Below are 23,432 nucleotides of genomic sequence, written 5' to 3'. Positions count from 1 at the left end.
AGCTGCCGGTGTCAGCAGAGGTCAGCTGGCTCACGGGAGTACAGTGGAGGGAGAGTCGCGGCTAGGAGCGGTCCTAGCCTGGGGGGGGGGGGGGGGGGGGGATACCGGGTTGCTGCTGGATTGGCCAGGGAGGAGTTCGGGGGGTCAGGATGAGGTTCTATCGCCGTGGGAAACGGGCCGGTTGAATGGGCCGGTTAAGCATCTGAAGGGGCTGAAGGCGGACGTGGCCATGCTCCAGGAGACCCACCTGAAGGTGGCGGACCAGGTCCGTCTGAGGAAGGGGTGGGTGGGGCAGGTTTTCCACTCAGGGCTTGACTCGAAGAACCGGGGGTGGCGATCCTGGTGGGGAAGAGGGTGGCATTTGAGGCGTCTGAGGTTGTGGCTGATAGTGGCGGCAGATATGTGATGGTGAGCGGTAAGCTGCAGGGGGAGAGGGTGGTGTTGGTTAATGTGTACGCCCCAAATTGGGATGATGCTGGTTTCATGAGGCGTATGTTGGGCAGCATTCCTGGCCTGGAGGTGGGGGGCTTGATCATGGGGGGGACTTCAATACAGTGCTGGATCCTCTACTGGATCGTTCTAGTTCAAGGACAGGCAGGAGACCAGCAGCGGCCAAGGTACTGAGGGGGTTTATGGACCAAATGGGAGGAGTGGATCCCTGGAGGTTCGGGAGGCCAAGGGCTCGGGAGTACTCCTTTTTCTCCCATGTGCACAGGGTTTATTCCCGCATTGATTTCTTTGTTTTGAGCAGGGGACTGGTCTCGAGGGTGGAGGAGGCCGAATATTCGGCTATCGCGATTTCGGACCATGCTCCGCATGGGGTGGATCTGGAGATGGGGGAGGCGCGGGACCAGCGCCCGCTTTGGCGTCTGGACGTGGGGTTGTTGGCTGATGAGGAGGTGTGTAGGAGGGTTCGGGGATGTATCGAGAGGTACCTCGAGGTCAATGATACTGGGGAGGTCCAGGTGGGGATGGTGTGGGAGGCTCTGAAGGCAGTGATTAGGGAGGAGCTGATCTCCATCCGAGCCCATAGGGAGAGGGGGGAGAGGAGGGAGAGGGAGAGACTGGTGGAGGAGCTGTTGAGTGTGGATAGGAGATACGCGGAGGCCCCGGAGGAGGGATTGCTGGGGGAGCGGCGTAGCTAGCAGGCCAAGTTTGATTTATTGACCACCAGAAAGGCGGAGACACAGTGGAGGAAGGCGCAGGGAGCGGTCTACGAGTATGGAGAGGAGGCGAGCAGGATGCTGGCGCACCAGCTGCGTAAGCGGGACGCGGCTAGAGAGATTGGTGGAGTAAAGGATAGAGATGGGAATGTGGTGCGGCAGGGGGCAGAGGTCAATGAGGTCTTTAGGGACTTCTATAGGGAACTGTACCGGTCAGAGCCGCTGCCGGTGGGAGGGGGAATGGAGAATTTTTTGGACAGGCTCCGATTTCCAAGGGTGCAGGAGGAGCAGGTGGAGGGACTGGGGGCGCCGATCGAGTTGGAGCAGCTGGTCAGTGGGATTGGCCACATGCAGTCGGGGAAGGCGCCGGGACCGGATGGGTTCCCGGTTGAATTTTTTAAGAAATATGCGAACCTGCTGGGCCCCCTGTTGGTCAGGACCTTTACCCCCAGGGAATATGTTCAGGTACCTTCAGGTCAAGGCGTTTGCTAGGCGACAGGTGGAGGGGTTCCCTTTGCTGCCCCCGCGGGGGGTAAGGGATAGGGTGCTTTCGGGGGTGTGGGTCGGGGATGGGAAGGTGTCTGACATCTACCAGGTAATGCAGGAGGTGGGGGAGGCGTCGGTAGAGGAGCTGAAGGCTAAGTGGGAGGTGGAGCTGGGGGAGCAGATTGAGGAGGGGACAGGGGCGGACGCCCTGGAGAGGGTGAACTCCTCCTCTTCATGTGCGAGGCTTAGTCTCATCCAGTTCAAGATGCTGCACCGGGCCTACATGTTCAGATCTAGGATGAGTAGGTTCTTTGGGGGCGAAGACAGGTGCGTCAGGTGTTCGGGGAGTCCAGCGAACCATGCCCATATGTCCTGGGCATGCCCGGCACTGGAGGAGTTCTGGAAGGGGGTGGCGGGGACGGTGTCGAGGGTGGTGGGATCCAGGGTCAAGCCAGGCTGGGGACTCGCAATATTTGGGGTTGGGGTGGAGCCGGGAGTGCAGGAGGCGAAAGAGGCCGATGTCTTGGCCTTTGCGTCCCTAGTAGCCCGGCGGAGGATCTTGCTGCAGTGGAAAGATGCGAGACCTCCGAGTTTGGAGACCTGGATTAATGACATGGCGGGATTCATTAAGTTGGAGAGGGTTAAGTCGCCCTGAGGGGTTCGGTACAAGGGTTCTTTAGGAGGTGGCAGCCTTTCCTCGACTTTCTGGCTCAACAATAAGGAACTAGGTCAGCAGCAGCAACCCGGGGGGGGGGGGGGGGGGGGGGGGGGAGGGGGGCGGTTTAGGGGGATAGTGTTTATGTTAATTTGCTTATTGTTAATTTATTCTGTTGTTTATTGGGGTTGGGGGGGTGGGGGGGGGGTTTGTTATATGCGTTGTTACGGGTGCCGGGAGGTGTTTATTATTATTATTGTTATTATTGTTTTGTTGATATATATTTTTCAAAAAATTCCAATAAAAATTATTTAAAAAAAAAGAAACTTATAGCCAAGTTCCACACACATGAGTGCGGCCTCAACCGGGACCTGGGATTCATGTCGCATTACATTCACCTCCCACCATGTGGCCTGGGCTTGCAAAATCCTACCAACTGTCCTGGTTTGAGACAATTCACATCTCTTTAACTTTACCCCTATCTCTGCATCTGTAAAGACTTGATTACCTGCAAATGCTCGCATTCCAAGCATTGTCTGGCATCTTTGACTTTGTCTATATATGTTTCTGGAACATACTCTTCATTCACCTGAGGAAGGGGCAGTGCTCCGAAAGCTAGTGTTTGAAACAAACCTGTTGGACTTTAACCTGGTGTTGTAAGACTTCTTACTGTGCTCACCCCAGTCCAACGCCGGCATCTCCACATCTATGTATTATGATCTTATGGACTTACATCACTGGCACCTACCTGACGATGTGGAAAAATGACCCATCCACAAAAAAACAGGACAAACCCCATCCGGCCAATTATCACTGGAATTCAATACAGAGAGGTTTGCAAAACAGGTATGGAAATGCTATCCAGGCTTAATGGCAAAGTTCTGAAGAGTGTGGGGGGGATAGATGAGCCTATTGGTTCATGTGAACAGACCTTTGATGGCCGCAGGACAAATGAAGAGAGTAGTTCGCAAAGCACGTCATAAGATCACGAGAAGGGGCTTCCGGTGTGCACCATGGAGTAAGTGGTCACACACAAGGCAGCTCCTGCCCAAGATTACAGAAAAGAGCTCTTTTTTAAGCAATACGGGGTGGAATTTTGATGAAAAGGCGTAGGTGAATGTTGGAGGAGTACTTTCCCCCAGGAATGGTATGTTTCTTGGTTACCAGACCCGCAGAAACAGTGAAAGATTTGGCTGAAGCTACAGCAGAGACAAAAGCCTCTTCCAGCATCCAGGCGGGGGAAGGGCGAGCTCAAAGGCCTCAAGCTGACTTGAGGGCCTTTATGAAAGCTGAATTCTAGCAGCAGAGGGAACAACTGTGAAAAGATCTGACCAAGGTCATTGAAGAAGCGGTGACGGCTGACTTCCGGTGATGGCGGGCGGGAGGCAGCCGCGCGTTGGAGGGCTCCCGTTTGGGAATGGCATTGTCGGGGATTGACGCCCGGTCCTAGGAGCAGCGAAGGCGGTGAAGGCCGGAGGAAAGTACAGGGAAGGGATATGTCGAGGTCCAGTAAGAAAACGGCTGTGAAAACAGCTGAAAGTTCGTCGGGGAGTAGAAAGGTCACCACGGGGTCACCAAGGAAAATGGAGGCTGGAGCATCGGGGAAGCTTACGGCTGAAGAAATAACTAAGGTAATGGCTGCGGAATTCGAAAGGCAGTTTACAAAATACATGGAGACAATGAGGGAGGAGATGAGGGAGGTTTTGAGTGTGCTGGTGGAGGAGGCGATTTCCCCGGTGAAGACGGCGGTGACGAGTGCAGTGGCGGAGGTGCGGGAGCAAGGGGAGGCGCTGAAGGAAGTGGAGGAGACATTATTGCAGCATGGTGATCAACTTACGTCGATGGGGAAGGAGATGCGGAAGGTTGTAGAGATTAATAAGGATCTGCGAGGAAATATGGAAGACCTGGAAAACAGATCCAGGCGACAGAATTTGAGGATTGTGGGGCTGCCCGAAGGAGTTGAAGGGCCGAGGCCGACGGAGTATTTTGCTGCGATGCTGGCGGAACTATTGGGGGAGGGGGAGGATCCCTCCCGATATGAACTGGATCGGGCTCATCGGTCATGGAGGCCTGTACCAAAGGCGAGTGAGCTGCCAAGGGTAGTGACTCTGTGCTTCCGTAGGTACAGAGTGAAGGAGAAGGTCCTGTGCTGGGCCAAGCAGAAGCGGGTGGTGCAGTGGGCTGGAGCTGGTATACGTGTATACCAGGACTTTACGGTGGAGCTGGCGAGGAGGCGGGCTGCTTTCAACCGGGTGAAGAGGGCACTGTACATTAGCAAGGTGCAGTGCGGCATTGTATATCCAGCGAAGCTGAGGGTGACTTACAAGCTCAAGGACTTTTATTTTGGAACGGCGGAAGCAGCGGAGGAGTTTTCTAAGGCAGAAGGACTGTGGCAGAACTGAGAAATTGAGAAATGACCATGTGCCGATGTAACCTCAGGACTGTATTTTCTTATGTTTTTGTTTGTTTGTTTGTTTCACTGCGTGCGGGTGTATGGGCTAAAGGAGCCGATGTTGTGTATATTTGGACAAGGGAAGTGATGGGACTTTCACTTGAAGTGAGGGCTCTTTGGGGTGTAGGTGGATATGCGGGGTGTGTGTGCTAAAAGGGGATTTCTAGGCTTTCCTAGGGTCTGGCAAGGGGGAAAGGGTCCCGGGCGGGGGACTCCTTGCTGGCCGGTTTAAACCGGCCAGTGAACGGGAGTGAGGTGGGGGGAGGGGCTGCGGCCATCGGAGCCTGGCAGAACAGGGTCCGAGTGGTCTAGCCGGGGTGGAAAGTTGGAGGGGAAGGAACCGAGGTTGTGGGAAGGAGTTTTACAAGAGGTAGTGGACTGGAGGAGTAGGGAAGGAGTGGTGGTGGTGGGGGCGGGGGGTGGGGGGGGGGGGGGGGGGGGGGGGGGGGTGGTAGTGGACTCAATGCTGACCATGGGCGGTCCTGGACTCCTTTTTTCTTTTTCTCCTTTGCTTTTTGTTTCCACCGTGGGAGGGCTTGTTTTATTGGATGCATATATTGACAGGTGGGCCGTTGTTTGGGGTGGTAGGAGGATGGGATCGTTGTTATTGTTAAGGGTATTGATTTTGTATTTGTTACCGTTTACTGTTTGTGGGTGAAGTGTACATTTTGGAGGAAAATGTGAAAATGGAGAATAAAAACATTTATTTAAAAAAATAAGATGACGAGAAAAGGGAGGGGGAGGAGGCCGTTTAATCCCTCCAGCCTTCCTTGCCAATCAATAAGATCTTGGCTGATCTGATTGAGGCCCTAACTCCACCTTTCTGCCTGCCCCTCCATAACCTTTGATTCCCCATCAATCAACAATCTGTCTAACGTATCCGTGAATATATTTAATGGTGCAGTGTCGGTTGCTTTCTGGAGAAGGGAATTCCACAGTTTAATGACCCGCAGAGAAGACATTTCTCCACACCACAGTCTCAAATGGGAGATTTCTCCTTGATAAACTGTGCCCCCAAATTCTAGATTCCGCCAAGAAGGGAAAATGTTCAGCATCCACCCTGTCAAGTCACCTCAGAATCTTATATACTTCAATAAGATCACCTCTCACTCTTATAAACACCTGCTCAACCTTTCCTCCTATGACAATCTGGCTTTCCACCTGGGAATCAAAGGGGGGCATGGTAGCACAGTGGCTAGCACTGTTATTTCACAACTCCAAGGTCCCAGGTTCAATTCCTGGCTTGGATCACTGTCTGTGCGGAGTTTGCACTTTCTCCCAGTGTCTGCGTGGGTTTCCTCCGGGTGCTCCGGTTTCCTCCCACAGTCCAAAGATGTGCAGGTTAGGTGGATTGGCCATGCTAAATTGCCTTTAGTGTCCATCAAGGAAAGGTGGAGGTACTGGGTGATGGAGATTTGGTGGAGGTGTGGGCTCTTTCCAAGGGCTGGTGCAGACCCAATGGGCCAAATGGCCTCCTGCTGCATTGTAAATTCTATGATCTATGATTGAATCAAATTCTGTGATCGATGACTTAACTGGTGTTTTAAGACTTCTTACTGTGCACATCTTTGCACTGTGGGAGGAAACCGGAACTCCAGAAGTAAACCCACGCAGACACAGGAAGAACGTGCAGACACTTAACTTTTGATCCAGCAGAGGGCAGTATAGTGGAGCTGCTGATTGGCAGTTGCGGGGAAAATGTGCATCAGTGCATTGCATTGCGGTCACTGCATCCATAACTTGTAGTCTCCCCCTCCCTTCCACCTCCTCTAACCGAAGGGGGTGAGTGAATATCAGGTAAGCTCTTTCTTTCTTTTCTTTTATCCTCAAGTGAAAGCGTCAGATTTTTGACGGGAGCAGTGGCCAGGGGTCTGTCGGGAAGGTAAGTTTACCTCTTTAAAAACTTACCTTGAAGAGTGACATCACAGCAAAGCAGTGACCTGATTGGCTGGTAAGGAAAGTGCTCCAATTAGCAGCAGCTGGGAGAAATTTAACTCTTCGTGTGTTGGTAAGTATTGTGATTGGTAAGTAGAATACTTATTCCTTTCACTTATTCATTGTTTGATATTATATTTGTAATCAGTTGAAATGAAATGAAATAAAAATGAAATGATGTGTAAAAATGGCAGGAGATCCCAGACCCGTGTTATGCTCCTCGTGCTCAATGTGTGAGTTCAGGGATGCGGCCGATGCCCCGCCTCCTTCATGTGCGGGAAGTGTGTCCAGCTGCAGCTTCTGTTAGACCGCACAATGGTTCTGGAGCATCCGTGATGCTGAGGAGGTCGTGGATAGCACGTTCAGTGAGTTGGTCACACCGGAGATTAGGATTGGTGAGGGAGACAGGGAATGGGTGACCAAAAGGCAGAGAAACAGCAGGAAGGCAGTGCAGGTGTCCCCTGCGGTCATCTCCCTCCAAAACAGGTATACCGTTTTGGATACTGTTGGGGGAGATGACTCATCGGGGGAAGGCAGTAGTAGCCAGGCTCATGGCACCGTGGCTGGCTCTGCTGCACACCAGGGCGGGAAAAAGACTGGCAGGGCTACTGTAATGGGGATCCAATCGTAAGGGGAGTAGACAGATGTTTCTGTGGTCGAAAATGAGACTCCCTAATGGTATGTTGCCTCCTGGGTGCACGGGTTGGGATGTCTCAGATCGGCTGCAGGACACACTGAAGGGGGAGGGTGAACAGCCAGTTGTTGTGGTGCATATAGGCACCACCAACGATATAGGTAAAAAAAACAGGATGAGGTCCTACAATCAGAATTTAGGCAGTTAGGAGATGAGTTAAAAAGTAGGACCTCAAAGGTAGTAATTTCAGGATTGCTACCAGTGCCACGAGACAGTCAGAGTAGAAATTCAAGAATAGTCAGAATTAATACGTGGCTTGAGAGATGGTGCAGGAGGGAGGGGTTCAGATTTTTGGGACATTGGAACCGGTTCTGGGGGCGGTGGGACCATTACAAATCGGATGGTCTACACCTGGGCAGGACTGGAACCAATGTCCTAGGGGGTGATTTTGCTAACACTGTTGGGGGGTTTTAAACTAATGTGGCAGGGGGGTGGGAACCAGATTAGGAAATTAGAGGTCAGTAAAGAGGCAGCAACTAAATCCAGTAAGGTACTAGATAATAAACTCAATGTGACTAAGAGGAAGAGTAGACAGGGAAGAGATGATGAACGCAAAGGCACAGGTGGTCTGAGGTGCATTTGCTTTAATGCGAGAAGTGTAGCAGGTAAGGCAGATGAATTTAGGGCTTCGATTAGTACCTGGGAATATGATGTTATTGGTATTATTGAGACTTGGTTGAGGGAAGGGCAAGACTGGCAACTAAATATCCCAGGGTATAGATGCTTCAGGAGGGATAGAGAGGGAGGTAAAAGGGGTGGAGGAGTTGCATTACTGGTCAGAGATGATATCACAGCTGTGATTAAGGAGGGCACGATGGAGGATTCGAGCACTGAGGCAATATGGGTAGAGCTAAGAAACAGGAAGGGTGCAGGAACATTGTTGGGCTTTACTACAGGCCTCTCAAAAGCGAGCGCGAAGTAGAGGTACAAATATGTAGGCAGATTATAGAAAAATGTAGGAGCAATAAGGTGGTCGTGATGGGAGATTTTAACTTCCCCAACATTGAATGGGACTCATGTAGTGTTGGAGGCGTAGATGGAGCAGAATTTGTAAGGAGCATCCAGGAGAGTTTTTTAGAGCAGTATGTAAATAGTCCAACTCGGGAAGGGGCCATACTGGACCTGGTATTGGGGAATGATCCCAGCCAGGTGGTTGAAGTTTCAGTCGGTGATCACTTTGGGAATAGAGATCACAGTTCCGTAAGTTTTAGAATACTCATGGACAAAGACGAGAGTGGTCCTAAAGGAAGAGTGCTAAATTGGGGAAAGGCCAAGTATAACAAAATTCGGCAGGAGCTAGGGAATGTGGATTGGGAGCAGCTGTTTAAGGGTAAATCCACATTTGAAATGTGGGAGTCTTTTAATGAAAGGTTGATTAGAGTGCAGGACAGACATGACCCTGTGAAAATGAGGGATAGAAATGGCAAGATTAGGGAACCATGGATGATGGGGGAATTGTGAGACTAGCTAAGATGAAAAAGGAAGCATACATAAGATCTAGGCGACTTAAAACTGATGAAGCTTTAGAGGAATATCGGGAAAGTAGGACAAATCTCAAACGCGCAATAAAGAGGGCTAAAAGGGGTCATGAAATATCTTTGGCTAACAGGGTTAAGGAAAATCCCAAAGCCTTTTATTCGTATATAAGGAGCAAGAGGGTAACTAGAGAAAGGATTGGCCCACTCAAAAACAAAAGAGGGAATTTATGCGTGGAGTCAGAGGAAATGGGTGAGATTCTTAATGAGTACTTTGCATCGGTATTCACCAAGGAGAGGGACATGACGGATGTTGAGGCTAGGGATGGATGTTTAAATACTCTAGGTCAAGTGGGCATAAGGAAGGGGGACGTTTTGGGTATTCTAAAAGGCATTACGGTGGACAAGTCCCCAGGTCCGGATGGGATCTATCCCAGGTTACTAAGGGAAGCGAGGGACGAAATAGCTGGGGCCTTAACAGATATCTTTGCAGCATCCTTGAGCAGGGGTGAGGTCCCGGAGGACTGGAGAATTGCTAATGTTGTCCCTTTGTTTAAGAAGGGTAGCAGGGATAATCCAGGGAATTATAGACCTGTGAGCTTGACGTCAGTGGTAGGCAAACTGTTGGAGAAGATACTGAGAGATAGGATCTATTCACATTTGGAACAAAATAGACTTATCAGTGATAAGCAGCATGGTTTTGTGCAGGGAAGGTCATGTCTTACAAACCTAATAGAATTCTTTGAGGAAGTGACAAAGTTAATTGATGAGGGAAGGGCTGTAGATGTCATATACATGGACTTCAGTGAAGCATTTGATAAAGTTTCCCCATGGCAGGTTGATGGAAAAAGTGAAGTCGTATGGGGTTCAGGGTGTACTACCTAGATGGATAAAGAACTGGCTGGGCAACAGGAGACAGAGAGTAGTGGTGGAAGGGAGTGTCTCAAAATGGAGAAAGGTGACTAGTGGTGTTCCACAGGGATCCGTGCTCGGACCACTGTTGTTTGTGATATACATAAATGATCTGGGCGAAGGTATAGGTGGTCTGATTAGCAAGTTTGCAGATGATACTAAGATTGGTGGAGTTGCAGATAGTGAGGAGGATTGTCAGAGAATACAGCAAAATATAGATAGATTGGAGAGTTGGGCAGAGAAATGGCAGATGGAGTTCAATCCAGGCAAAGTCCTATACAGTTGTATAGGATTTTGGTTAGGCCATATTTGGAATACTGCGTGCAGTTCTGGTCGCCACATTACCAGAAGGTTGTGGATGCTATGGAGAGGAGGTTCACCAAGATCTTGCCTGGTATGGAGGGTGCTAGCTATGAAGAAAGGTTGAGTAGATTAGAATTGTTTTAGTTGGAAAGACAGAGGTTGAGAGGTGACCCGACTGAGGTCTACAAAATTATGAGAGGTATGGGCAGGGTGGATAGCAACAAGCTTTTTCCAAGAGTTGGGGTATCAATTACAAGGGGTCACGATTTCAAGGTGAGGGGGGAAAGTTTAAGGGAGATGTGCGTGGAAAGTTTTTTACGCATAGGGTGGTGGGTACCTGCAACGCTTTGCCAGCGGAGGTGGTAGAGGCGGGCACGATAGCGTCATTTAAGATGCTAGATCTAGATCTAGATAGATATATGAACGGGCGGGGAACAGAGGGAAGTAGATCCTTGGAAAATAGGCGACAGGTATAGATAAAGGATCTGGATCGGCGCAGGCTGGGAGGGCCGAAGGTCCTGTTCCTGTAATTTCCTTTGTTCTTTGTTCTATATCCTTTGTGGACTCTTTGTATCCTCCTCACAACTTGCTTGCTTACCTATCTTTGTACCATCAATGAATTTGGATGAAATACCGTTGGTTTCTTAATCTAAGTAATTAATACAGATCACCATTTTTATTTATTAATTCTTGGGAAGTGGATATTATTGGCCATCATAATTGCCCTTGAGAAATTGTTGGTGATCTGGCCCCTTGAGCCTCTGCAGTTTGTAAATCCCTGCAGCACTCCACTAGTTACAATCTGCCAACCTGAAAATGATCCATTTATCCCAACTCCACAGAAATTATTGGACTGCCTCGTCGCACCCGACTCAGTGACGCGACGAGGACATTAAATCTTGCGAGAGGCCGCTCATGAGATTTGTGATGCTCGGAATGCCTCGTGAGATCTAAACAAGATCTCACAAGGTGTCGTGATCTGGATCTTTTGCTCGCTGGGCAAGATTCAGATTTACATATTTAAGTGAGCCACGAAGCTCATTTGAACATGTTGGCATCTGATTCTCCCGTGGCCCCGGAAACGGATGCCTGTGCCAGGGAGTCCTCGCAGTGGCGTCGTTTAGCATTGGTCCACTCATTGGATCAGGCATAATGGCATCAGGCAGGTGGTGGTCTCCCAGATCATCGGAGGTCCCCAAGTGGTTGGTCTCTGGGCAGAGTGGTTCCCTGGCACTCCCTCTGCCACCCTGGCACTTAGGCATAGCTAGCCTGGCACTTTGGCACTGGCACCCTAGCAGTGACACCTTGGCAGAGCCAAGGTGCCCATGTGTCAGCCTGGCAATGCCAAGGTGCCTGGGTGCCAATTTGCCCGTGCCAGTGATCAGATCTGGTGGTGCCTAGGCCGTAAGTGATTTTAAAAAAATAATCTTAATTGTCACAAGTAGGCTTACATTAACATGGCAATGAAGTTACTGTAAAAATCCCCTAGTCGCCAGATTCCGGCGCCTGTTCGGGTACACCGAGGGAGAATTCAGAAAGCACAAATTACCTAACAGCACGTCTTTCGGGACTTGTGGGAGGAAACCGGAGCACCCGGAGGAAACCCGCGCAGACACAGGGAGAATGTTCAGACTCCTCACAGACAGTGACCCAAGCCGGGAATCGAACCTGGGACTCTGGTGCTGTGAAACAACAATGCTAACCACTGTACTACCATGCAGCCCATAAAAATAATATTGGCCTGTACGGGGATCGAACCCACGATCATGGAGTTATTAGCACCACGCTCTAACCAACTGAGCTGAGGTGAGGGTGAGCTCCAGGACCCCCTGAGGTACTTTGGGGCAGTGGGGGATTCCAGTGGCCGCAGTGAGGACTCCAAGGTGGGGGGGGTCAGGAGATTGGGGCGGCCTGACCTCTTCCTGCACTGACGAAAGGAGCTGTTTAGACCCCGCTATTCACGGTCAAAATGCGATTTTGTTTTTTGGCCGTCAAATCTCACCCATTTCCTGTTAGTTCGCCAATCCTCTTTTCATGCTTACATCTCCGACGTCACCATCTTGTGCAGTAACCTTACATGTCATAGACTTTTACAGCGCAGAAAGTGGCCCTTCAGCCCATCGTGTCTGATCCGTCCAACAAACATCTATCTATTTTTCAGCACTTGGTCCATGGCCTTGTAATCTATGGCATTTCGAGTGCTCATCTAAATACTTCTACCTCTACCACCCTTTCTGGCAGTGAGTACCAGATTCCCAAGACCCTCTGAGTGAAGAGGCTTTCCTCAAATCCCCTCTAAACCTCCTGCTCCTTACCTTAAATCTATGTCCCACCTCTAGTAAGGGGAAAGGCTTCTTCCTCACTATCCTTACTATGTCCGTAATAATTTTGTACACTTCAACCCTCAGCATTCTCTGCTCTAAGGAAAACAACCCCAGCCTCTCTTCATAACTGGAATGCTCCAGCCCAGGCAGCATCCTTGCCCAGCTGTTCCAGTACAGCTATAACACTGGCATATACCCAGCAATGTGGAAAATTGCCCAGGTATGGCCTATATACAAGAAACAAGACAAATCCAACCAATTACTGCCCCACTCTCGATCATTAGCAAAAATTATGGCAGGGGCCATCAACAGTGCAATCAAGCGGCACTTACTCAGCAATAACCTGCGCATGGATGCTCAGTTTGGGTTCCGCCAGGGTCACTCAGCTCCTGACCTCATTACAGCCTTGGGTTCAAACATAAACAAAAGAGCTGAATGCCAGAGGTGAGGTAAGAGTGATTGCCCTTGTCACCAAGGCAGTATTGAACCGAGTATGGCATCAAGGAATCCTAGCTAAACTGCAGTCAAAGGGAATCAGGGTGAAAACTCTTCGCTGGTTGGGGTCATATCTAGCACAAAGGAAGATGGCTGTGGTGGTTGGAGGTCAGTCATCTCAACTCCAGGACATCACTGCACGAGTTTCTCAGAGTAGCTTCCTAGGCCCAACATCTTCAGCTGCTTATTCAGTGACCTTCCTTCCATCATAAAGTCAGACATGAGAAAGTTCGCAGATGACTGCACAATGTTCAGCACCATTCGTGATTCCTCAGATACTGACGTAGTTCATGTCCAAATGCAGCAAGACCTGGACAATATCTAGGCTTGGGCTGAAAAGTGGCAAGTTACATTTGCACCAGACAAGTGTCAGGCAATGACCGTCTCCAACAACAGAGGATCTAACCATACCTCATAAAATTCAATTGCATTACCATCACTGAAGCTCTGACTATCAACTTCCTGGGGATTACCATTGATCAGAAACCAAACTGAACTAGCCACATAAATACTGAGGCTACCAGAGCTGGTCAAAGGCTAGGAATCCTGCGATGAGTAACTCCCCTCCTGACCCTCCAAATTCTGTCCACCATCTACAAGGAACAAGATAGGATCAGAGATCAAAGAGAAAATGCTGGAAAATCTCAGCAGGTCTGGCAGCATCTCTAGTGAGAGAAAAGAGCTAACGTTTCGAGTCAAAGGGTCATCTGGACTCGAAACGTTAGCTCTTTTCTCTTCCTACAGATGCTGCCAGACCTGCTGAGATTTTACAACATTTTCTCTTTGGTTTCAGATTCCAGCATCCGCAGTAATTTGCTTTCTTCTAGGATCAGACATGTTCTGGCTGATTTCGTAATCCAGCTCTTGGCCTGTAACATTGTAGGTAGCAGATGAGGAACATATCAGCCATGATAGAATGGCGGAGCAGACTCGATGTGCCAAATGGACTAATTCTGCTCCTATATCTTATGAACTTATGTAATGGAATACTCTTCACTTGCCTAAATGAGTGCAGCTCCAACAGCACTCAAGAAACTTGAAACCACCCAGGACAAAGCAGCCGCTTGATTGCTCCCCCTTCCTCAAATATTCAAATCCTCCACCACCGACAAACAGTGGCAGCCGTGTGTCCCATCTACAAGGTGCACTGCAGGAACTCCTGCAGTTTCCTTCGGCAGCATCTTCCAAACCCACGACCACCACCATCTGGAAGGACAAGAGCAGCAGATACCAGGAAAGCCACCACCTGGAGGTTCCCCTCCAAGTCCAAGTCACTCACCATCCTTACTTGAAAGTATATCGCTGTTCCTTCACTGTTGCTTGGTCAAAATCCTGGAATTCCCTCCATAACAGCACAGTGGGTGTACCTACACCTCAGGGACTGCAGCGGTTCAAAAAGGTAGCTCACCACCACCGGGCAACTACCAGAAGGGCAACTAGGGATGGGACATAAATGCTGACCTAGCCATTCTTGCCCACATCCTATAAACAACTTTTTTAAAAAAATCTCCTCTGTACCCTTTCTAGTGCAATCACATCCTTATTTTGCACCTTACCTTATCCAATGCCTTTTTGAAATCCAAATATACTTCATCTACTTTATCCTTTATCCACCCTGCTTAATTTATCAAAATGTCTCTGATAAATTTGTCAAACACGATTTCGCTATCACAAAACCAAATTGACTCTAATTGATTGTATTATTATTTTCTAAATCATAGAATCATAGAATCCCTACTGTGCAGAAGGAGGCCTTTCAGCCCCACAGGTCTGCACCAACCCTCTGAAAGAGCACCCTACCTAGGCCCATGCCCAATCCCCGTAACCTCACTTATCCTTTGGATACTAAGTAGCAATTTTGCATGGCCAATCCACCTAACCTGCACATCTTTGAACTGTGGGAGGAAACCAGAGCACCCGGAGCAAATCCATGGAGACACGGGGAGACTCTGTAAACTCCACACAGACAGTCACCCGAGGTTGGAATTGAACCCTAGTCCCTAGCGCTGTGAGGCAGCAGTGCTAACAACAGTGCCACCGTGCCTCACCACATGTCCTGCTATTAATGTCTTTAATAAGGGATTCCAGCAATTTCCCAATGACAGATGTTACGCTAACTGCTCTGGTATACCCTGCCTTCTGCCTCGTACCTTTCTTGAGTAGAGGTGTTATATTTGAGGTTTTCCAGTCTGCTGGGGCTTTTCCAGCATCTGGAAAATTTTGGAAGATTGTAGCTAATGCATTCACTATCTCTGCAGCCACTTCTTTGGAGACCCTGAGCAGTTGGTTCAGGGGACGTGGCAGCCTTTAGTCCCATGGCTTTTCTCAGTACTTTCTATCGAGTGAACATGATGTGGGATCTTGGGCTTCATTCAGTAATGTTGATGACAAAAGCAGGGAAGTTATGTTGAAATCTTAGAAAGTTTGGTGAAAACTAGAATATTGCATCAAGTGATGGCTGTTGGGTTACTTACTGGTATAGGGTGGATACGTTGACTTGAGTAGGGTGATCATTGCTCGGCACAACATCGAGGGCCGAAGGGCCTGTTTTGTGCTGTACTGTTCTATGTTCTATATGAGGCGCCCAGAATCATAACCGGGTGAAGTAATTATTTTACTTAATATACTATGCGGCCCTTTAAAATTGTGAATTTCTGAATGTGGCCCTTGCACGGAAAAGTTTGCCCACCCCTGATCTAGGCTTTAATCAACTTACTTCAGAGCCAGCCTGTTACCTGTCGATGAACTCGTAATGAACTCAGGCTAACTCTGGACAAGGGTATTTATACAGCTGCACTAGGGGGAGGAGTCATGGGCGGAGCCAAGGGTGGAGCCCAGTACAAGTTCCTGAGTGCTCCCAGCGCTACTCCCCCTAGTGGTAGGATAGCGCTACTGCGCTTACAAAGACAGTGTGAATTAACATATAGACATCTATATTACATTCACCACATGTAGATACCCAGCTATTGAATAGGTTGAAGGCTACGACTGATAGGTTTTCGGACACTAAAGGCTTCAAGTGAAATGGAGATCAGGCAGGGAAATAGTGGTGAGTTTGAAGATCAGCACAAGCTCATTAAATATTGGAGCAGGCTCGAATGTCTGTCCGGCCTACTTCCACTCATAATTATGTTCTTTATGCCGTTATCGATATTGTGTACACAAATACTGAATAAATGAATGACCTACCTGCAGGCTCCACACTCGAGCATTCCCTGGTGACAGTATGGGCTATTAGCGGTTGCATTTTTCTGGCACTCGCATTCACATAGAAATTCCAAATCAATTTTAACTTTCTCATTCAAACCCCATGGCTTGATGTTAATAGTTGTCTTCTGCCCCTTATTGGGGCATTTCTCTGCTTTGATGCTTATGGCAAAGTTCACCTGGAAAGAGTAGAGTGACATTTTAAAAATACTACATTGTTCAGGTATCACAAGCGAAAATGTTCTTTCTGGCTGATCTGTAAGTTTCAAAAGTGTAAAAGTATAGAGATGAATTCAAAAGCAGTGATTGAATTGTATTAATATTGCCCTGAGGGCCACAGGAAGGAGGAGAGACTGAGGGAAATACTTCTGTCATTTTCAGGTCCTGAGGAAGGATAAATTCGTGTTTAAGATTGTGCATTCAACTTGTGATTTCAACACAGTGAGAATACGAGATGGAAGAAGTTAATTAGTAGATTAGGAAAAACTGCAGTGCCATCACTTTGTTAGAGTCATATTTAATCAGGCAACATAACATATTAAAATTAGATTGAAACTAGTCACAAATTGGGGCGGCAAGGTGGCACAGTGGTTAGCACTGCTGCCTACGGCGCTGAGGACCCGGGTTCGATCCCTGTCCCGGGTCAGTGTCCGTGTGGAGTTTGCACATAATATAATAATAATATTTATTGTCACAAGTAGGCTTACATTGCAATGAAGTTACTGTGAAAAGCCCCTAGTCACCACATTCTGGCGCCTGTTTGGGTCGAGGGAGAATTCAGAATGTCCACATTTTCTAATATCACGTCTTTCAGGACTAGTGGGAGGAAACCGGAGGACCCGGAAGAAACCCACGCAGACACGGGAGAACGTGGAGACTCCACACAGACAGTGACCCAGCCTGGAATCGAACCTGGGACCCCAGCGCTGTGAAGCCACAGTGCTAACCACTGTGTTACCGTGCTGCCCTGTGTCTGTGTGGGTCTCACTCCCACAATCCAAAGATGAGCAGGTTAGGTGGATTGGCCACGCTAAATTCCTCCTTAATTGGAAAAAAAAATAATTGGGTACTCTAAATTTAAAAAAACAGTCAAATATTTAAATATACAAATGGCATTCATACTGGAACTGCAAAGGATTGTGTTGCGATATGCAATGAGATACAAATGCCACTATATCTTGGTGGGCGGCTGTGATCTTAACTACTCAACTTTGTTAAGCTTTCATGAATGTTGTGGAGCTATCTTTTCGAGCATTGTGAGGAGGATGCAAAGAGACTGCAGATGGATATAGACAGCTTGAGGGAGTGGGCAAGAATCTTGCAGATGGAACATAATGTGGGAGGTGTGAAACTATCCAATTCGGGATGAAAAGTAGAATTTGGTTTTAAATGGTAAGAGACTCGGAAATGTTGATATTCAGAGAAACTTGGATATCCTTTCACACACATCAACGAAAGATAACACATTGGAAGAGCTAGCCATTAGGAAGAATAATGACATGTTAGCCTTCTATTGCGAAGGCAGTGATATGAAAGAAAGAAGTCTTCCACAATTATATAGGGCTATGGCGAGACCACACCTGGAGTACTGGGTACTGTTTTGGTCATCTTACCAAAGGGGCTGGTTTAGCTCACTGGGCTAAATCGCTGGCTTTGCAAGCAGACCAAGCAGGCCAGCAGCACGGTTCGATTCCCATACCAGCCGCGCCGGAATGTGGCGACGAGGGGCTTTTCACAGTAACTTCATTGAAATTGAAGCCTACTCGTGACAATAAGCGTTTTTCATTTAATTTCCATTTTCAAAGCAAAGTTGCACTTGCCTTAAAGGGAGTGCAACAAATGTTTATGGGATTGCCTCCTGGCATGAGAGGATTGGCTTATGAGGAGAATGTGAGTAGACTTGACCCAGAAATTAGAAGAAGGGCCGATGTTCCTAGAATTCATAGAATTTACAGTGCAGAAGGAGGCCATTCGGCCCATCGAGTCTGCACCAGCTCTTGGAAAGAGCACCCTACCTAAACCCACACCTCCACCCTATCCCCATAACCCAGTAACCGCACCCAACACTAAGGGCAATTTTGGACACTAAGGGCAATTTATCATGGCCAATCCACCTAACCTGCACATCTTTAGACTGTGGGAGGAAACCGGAGCACCCGAAGGAAACCCACGCACACACGGGGAGAATGTGCAGACTCCACACAGACAGTGACCCAAGCCAGGAATCGAACCTGGGACCCTGGAGCTGTGAAGCAATTGTGCTAACCACTATGCTACCGTGCTGCCCAATGTTCTGATAGGAACGTAACATTCTGAAGGAGCTGGACAGCTTGGCTGGCGAGTCCAGAATTAATGGTCACAAATTCAGAATAAGGGTCAGCCAAGTAGAAAGAAAGTGTCTCACATTTACATAGAACCGTGCATAACAAGGGCAGCATAGTGGTTAGGACAGTTGCTTCACAGCTTTGGCACCTAGGGCAAGGGCAGCAGATGCATGGAAATTCTGACACCTGCAAGTTCCCTTCCAAACCACACACATTCCTGACTTGGAAATATATCACTGCTCCTTCACTGTCGCTGGGTCAAAATGCTGGAACTCCCTCTCTAACAGCACAGTGGGTGAACCTGCAACACATGGACTGGAGCGGTTCAAGGAGGTAATTCCTTCCCCATTGGAACCAGGGATGAGAAACCTGCCTACACAGCGATGCCCACATCCCATGAAAGAATAAATTAAAAAAGAACTCTCCTGTTCCTTTTTGAATAGTGACATGGAATATTTTACGCCCACCTGAGAGGGCAGACGGACTTCAATTTAACATCTCATCCACAAGGCGGCAGCTTTAACATTCTACCACTCCCACAGTAGTGCAGAGGAATGCCAGTGCTAATGCTTGTGTTCAGCCCTGAAGACTTCACCTCCAAATCTTCTGACTCAGAGTAAGAGAGCAACCAACTGAGCCACAGCTGATTGTTTGAGGTGATTTAGGGCTTAGATGAGGAGAAATGTATTTACTCGAAAGTAGTATATTTTTCGAATACTCTACCACTGAGAGCTGTGGATATTCAGCCACTGAATATATTCAGAACAAAGATCAATAGACTTTGGGCTACTAAGGGAAATAAGGGATATGAGTTCTGTGCAGCCATAGAACATAGAACATGCAGTGCAGAAGGAGGCCATTCGACCCACCGAGTCTGCACCGACCCACTTAAGCCCTCACTTCCACCCTATCCCCGTAACCCAATAACCCCTCCTAACCTTTATGGACACGAAGGGGCAATTTAGCATGGCCAATCCACCTAACCTGCACATCTTTGGACTGTGGGAGGAAACCGGAGCACCCGGAGGAAACCCACGCAGACATGGGGAGAACGTGCAGACTCCGTACAGTCAGCGATCCAGCGGGGAATCAAACCTGGGACCTTGGCGCTGTGAAGCCACAATGCTAGCCACTGTGCTACCGTGCTGCCCCATGAACATCTTCTGTTCTATTCATACCAGTATCACATATACCAGTCAACCGCCAATTTGACTCAATCCACAAAACAACAAGAAACAGCTAAGTCATAGCAGCATAGATATTTAACAGCAAAAAAGAGGCCCTTCAGCCCATCATGTCTGCACCGGCCATCGAGCACCAATTTACTCTAATTCCATTTTCCAGCACTTGGCCCATACCTTTGTATGTTATGGCATTTCAAGTGCTCATTAAAATACTCCTTAAATGTTGCGTGGGTTCCCGCCTCTACCATCCTTTCAGACAGTGAGTTCTAAACTGCCACTACCCTCGGGGTGAAAAGGTTTCTCCTCAAACCCTTCTAAACCTCCTGCCCTTACCTTAAATACATGCCCCCTGGTTATTGACCACGCGCTAAGGGGAAAAATACCTTCCTATCTACCCTATCTGTGACCTTTATAATTTTATACATGCCTACCAGGTCCCCCCTCAGCCTTCTCTGTTCCAAGGAAAATAATCCTAACCTATCCAGACTCTCCTGATAGCTGGAATGTTCCAGCCCAGGCAACATTCTGTTGAATCTCATCTGCACTCTCTCCAGTGCAATCACTTCCTAGTGATGTTGACCAGAATGGCGCACAGTTCTCCAACTGTGGCCTGACCAGTGCATTAGGCAGCTCCATCGTAACTGCCCTGCTCTTATCTTCTATGTCTCGGCTAATAAAAGCAAATATTCCATATGCCTTTTTTTTTAATTTAGAGTACCCAATTATTTATTTTCCAATTAAGGGGCAATTTAGCATGGCCACTCCACCTAACCTGCACATCTTTGTGTTGTGGGGGTGAAACCCACGCAGACACGGAGAGAATGTGCAAACTCCACACAGGGCCAGGATCGAACCCGGGTCCTCAGCGCCATAGGCAATAGTGCCACTGTGTCGCCCAGTTTCCATATATCTTCTTAGCCACCTTATCTGTCTCTCTTGCTGTGTTCAGGGATCTGTGGTGTTGCATGCCAAAGTCCCTGGGATCTTCTGTACTTCCCAGAGTCCTATATTCATTACATATTCCCTTTCCTTGTTCGTCCTCCCAAAATGCATTATCTCACACTTTTCAGGGTTAAATTCTATTTGCTACTGTTCTGCCAATCTCACCAGCCTGTTTATATTGTCCTGTAATCTAAGGATTTCCTCCTCACTACTAACCACACCACCAAATTTTGTGTCATCTGTAAACTTACTGATCATACCGCCGACATTCATGTCCAGATCATTAATTTTCCCCATAAACAGCGAGGGACCCAGCAATGATCCCTGTGGAACACCACTGGACCAGCACCCTCTGCCTCCTGCCACAAAGCCAATTTTGGGATAGGGAAAGGAGGGAGGAACATGACCGTCTGAGTGAGATAGTGGAGGTGGCCAGGGAATATTCGAGGGTGCCCACCGTGGAGGGATTGGCGAGGAGGGAAAGATTGCAGGGGCGGTTTGACAGGCTGACAACGGGGAGGGCAGTAGGGCAACTGGGTAGGGCAAGAGGGATGCAATATGAGTATGGGGAGAAAGCGAGCCACATGCTGGTACACCAGCTGGCGAGGCAGGCTGCCTCCAGGGAAATATTGATGATACGGATTGGGGCTGGGGATGTGGTGTCGGAGCCAGGGAGGATAAATGAGGCATTTAGGGAGTACTACCAGGGACTTTATGAGGCAGACCCAGGAGGAGAGGAGAGGGACATGGGGTAGTTTCTGGATGAGCTGGAATTTTCCCAGGTGGAGGAAGCAAAGAGGCAGGCGTTGGAGGAGCTCCTGGGGCTGAGGGAGGCGCTGGATAGTATCAGGGGTATGAAGTCGGGAAAGGCCCCTGGGCCGGAAGGGTACCCGGCGGAATTTTATAAGGAATTTGCAACGGATCTGGCACCACATCTGTTGGGGACGTTTAATGAAGCACTGGAGAAGTTGCCGGAGTTGATGACACAGCAGTAATCACACTAATCCCCAAAATGGGGAAGGACCTGTTAGAATGTGGGTCGTATAGACCCATATCACTAGTGAACAAGGATGTAAAAGTATTAGCTAAGTTGTTGGCGGGGAGGATGGAGGATTGTGTTCTGAGGGTGGTTGCAGAAGATCAAACAGGCTTCGTGAAGGGCAGGCAGCTCACGAGTAATATAAGACGGCTGTTGAATGTGGTGATGAATCCGTCGGCGGCTCTGGTATCAGAGGTGGTGGTGTCCATGGACGCGGAGAAAGTATTTGATTGGGTGGAGTGCCGGTACAAGTTCGAGGTTTTTGGAAGGTTTGGGTTTGGGCCGAGATTTGTGGCATGGGTGTGGTTGCTGTGTGTGGCACCAAGGGCGAGGATGAGGGTGAATGATATGAGCTCACAAAGCTCTGACTTACACAGGGGTACAAGGCAGCGGTACTCGCTATTGCCGTTGTTGTTTGCGCTGGCCACAGAGCCGGCGGAGTGGCGGGGGATTATGAGGGTACAGAGGGAGCAGTGGGTGTCGCTCAATGCCGATGACCTCTTGCTGTATGTTTCGGATGCGTTGGTGAGTACGGGATGGATTATGGGCCTGCTGGGAAGGTTTGGAGGGTTCTCGAGGTACAAACTGAATGTAGGGAAAAGTGAGGTTTTCCTGGTGAATGTGCTGGGACAGCGGGCTAATTTAGGGGGGATGCCATTTATGGTAGCGAGGTATCGCTTTAGGTAATTGGGGATTCAGGTAGCGAGGGAATGGATGGGGCTCCATAAGTGGGACTTAATGAAGCTGGTGGAGGAGGCCAGAGAGGTTCTTAAGAGGTGCGATACACTACACTTAACGTTGGCGGGGAGGGTCCAAGTGGTGAAAATGAATATTCTGCCGAGGTTCTTGTTTATCTTTCAGGCTCTCCCGATCTTTATCCAAAGGCCTTTTGTCGGAAAGTGGACACGATCATTACGGACTTTGTATGGGTGGGGAAGGTGCCGAGGGTGGGGAGAACATTGCTACAGAGGCAGCAGAGGGAGTTTGCATTGCTGAACTTGCTTCATTTCTACTGGGCGGCGAATGTGAACAAGGTGCGCGGTGGTGGGAAGGAGAAGAGGTAGAGTGGGTTTGGATGTAGGAGGAATCTTGTAAGGCGTCTAGTTTGAGAGCTAAGGTGACGGCAGCATTGCCAGTGGCTCTGAATAGGTATTCAAGGAGCCCAGTGGTGCAGTTCACGGTAAAGATATGGAAGCAGCTGAGGAGGCATTTTGGGATAGAAGGGATGCCGGTGTTAACAGCGCTGTGCGAGAATCGGCTTTGAGCCGGAGGGGATGGATAGTGTTTACAGGAGATGGAGGGAAATGGAGCTGGTCAAGGTGAGGGATCTGTATTTAGAGGAAGATTTCGCCAGTCTGGAGGAGCTAAGGCAGAGGGTAGAGCTTCCGAGGGGGAAGAGTTCAGGACTTTGCGCGATAGGTCCGGAGGGGGGTTCCCTCGGTTGCCGGGATACACCCTGCTGGAGCGACTGCTGCTCCTGGATGTGGAAGGTGAGGGAAGAATTGGGGATATAGACAAGTGGCTGGAGGAGCAGGGATCCAAGTGGGTGGTGAAGATCAAGAAGAAATGGGAGGTGGAGTTGGGAGGGGAGATCAATTGGGGAGTATGGAGTGAGGCACTACGTAAACGGGACATTCAACAAAATTATTATTGTTGAATCCTCCACCATCATCATTCTGCGGGTACCATTAACTATTAATGTTTACATTGTTGGCAATGCTTTTTTCCCAAAAAGGGAATACCAAATCATTTGGTCAGGTAACTTTGTGAAAGGAATGGAGTAGGGTCTTAATGTAAGACACTGTAGCAGCTACTATTAAAACAAAATGAGCAACAAGCAAA

The 23,432-nt window shown here is 48.7% G+C and overlaps 1 protein-coding gene across 1 annotated transcript in view; it reads right to left on the bottom strand.

Annotated features, from left to right (window-relative positions):
* Window positions 1-23,432, bottom strand: part of LOC119966496 (integrin beta-1-like) — a 132,153-nt gene that overhangs the window by 34,625 nt on the left and 74,096 nt on the right. Inside the window, 1 exon segment of the mRNA XM_038798276.1 lies at window positions 16,084-16,280. Within this exon segment, the coding sequence (XP_038654204.1) occupies window positions 16,084-16,280 (197 nt within the window).

Source organism: Scyliorhinus canicula, chromosome 5, assembly GCF_902713615.1.
Source record: "Scyliorhinus canicula chromosome 5, sScyCan1.1, whole genome shotgun sequence".
Lineage (NCBI taxonomy): Eukaryota > Metazoa > Chordata > Chondrichthyes > Carcharhiniformes > Scyliorhinidae > Scyliorhinus > Scyliorhinus canicula.
The sequence above is the reverse complement of the archived record's forward strand: the minus strand, read 5'-3'. Positions and strand labels throughout refer to the sequence as shown.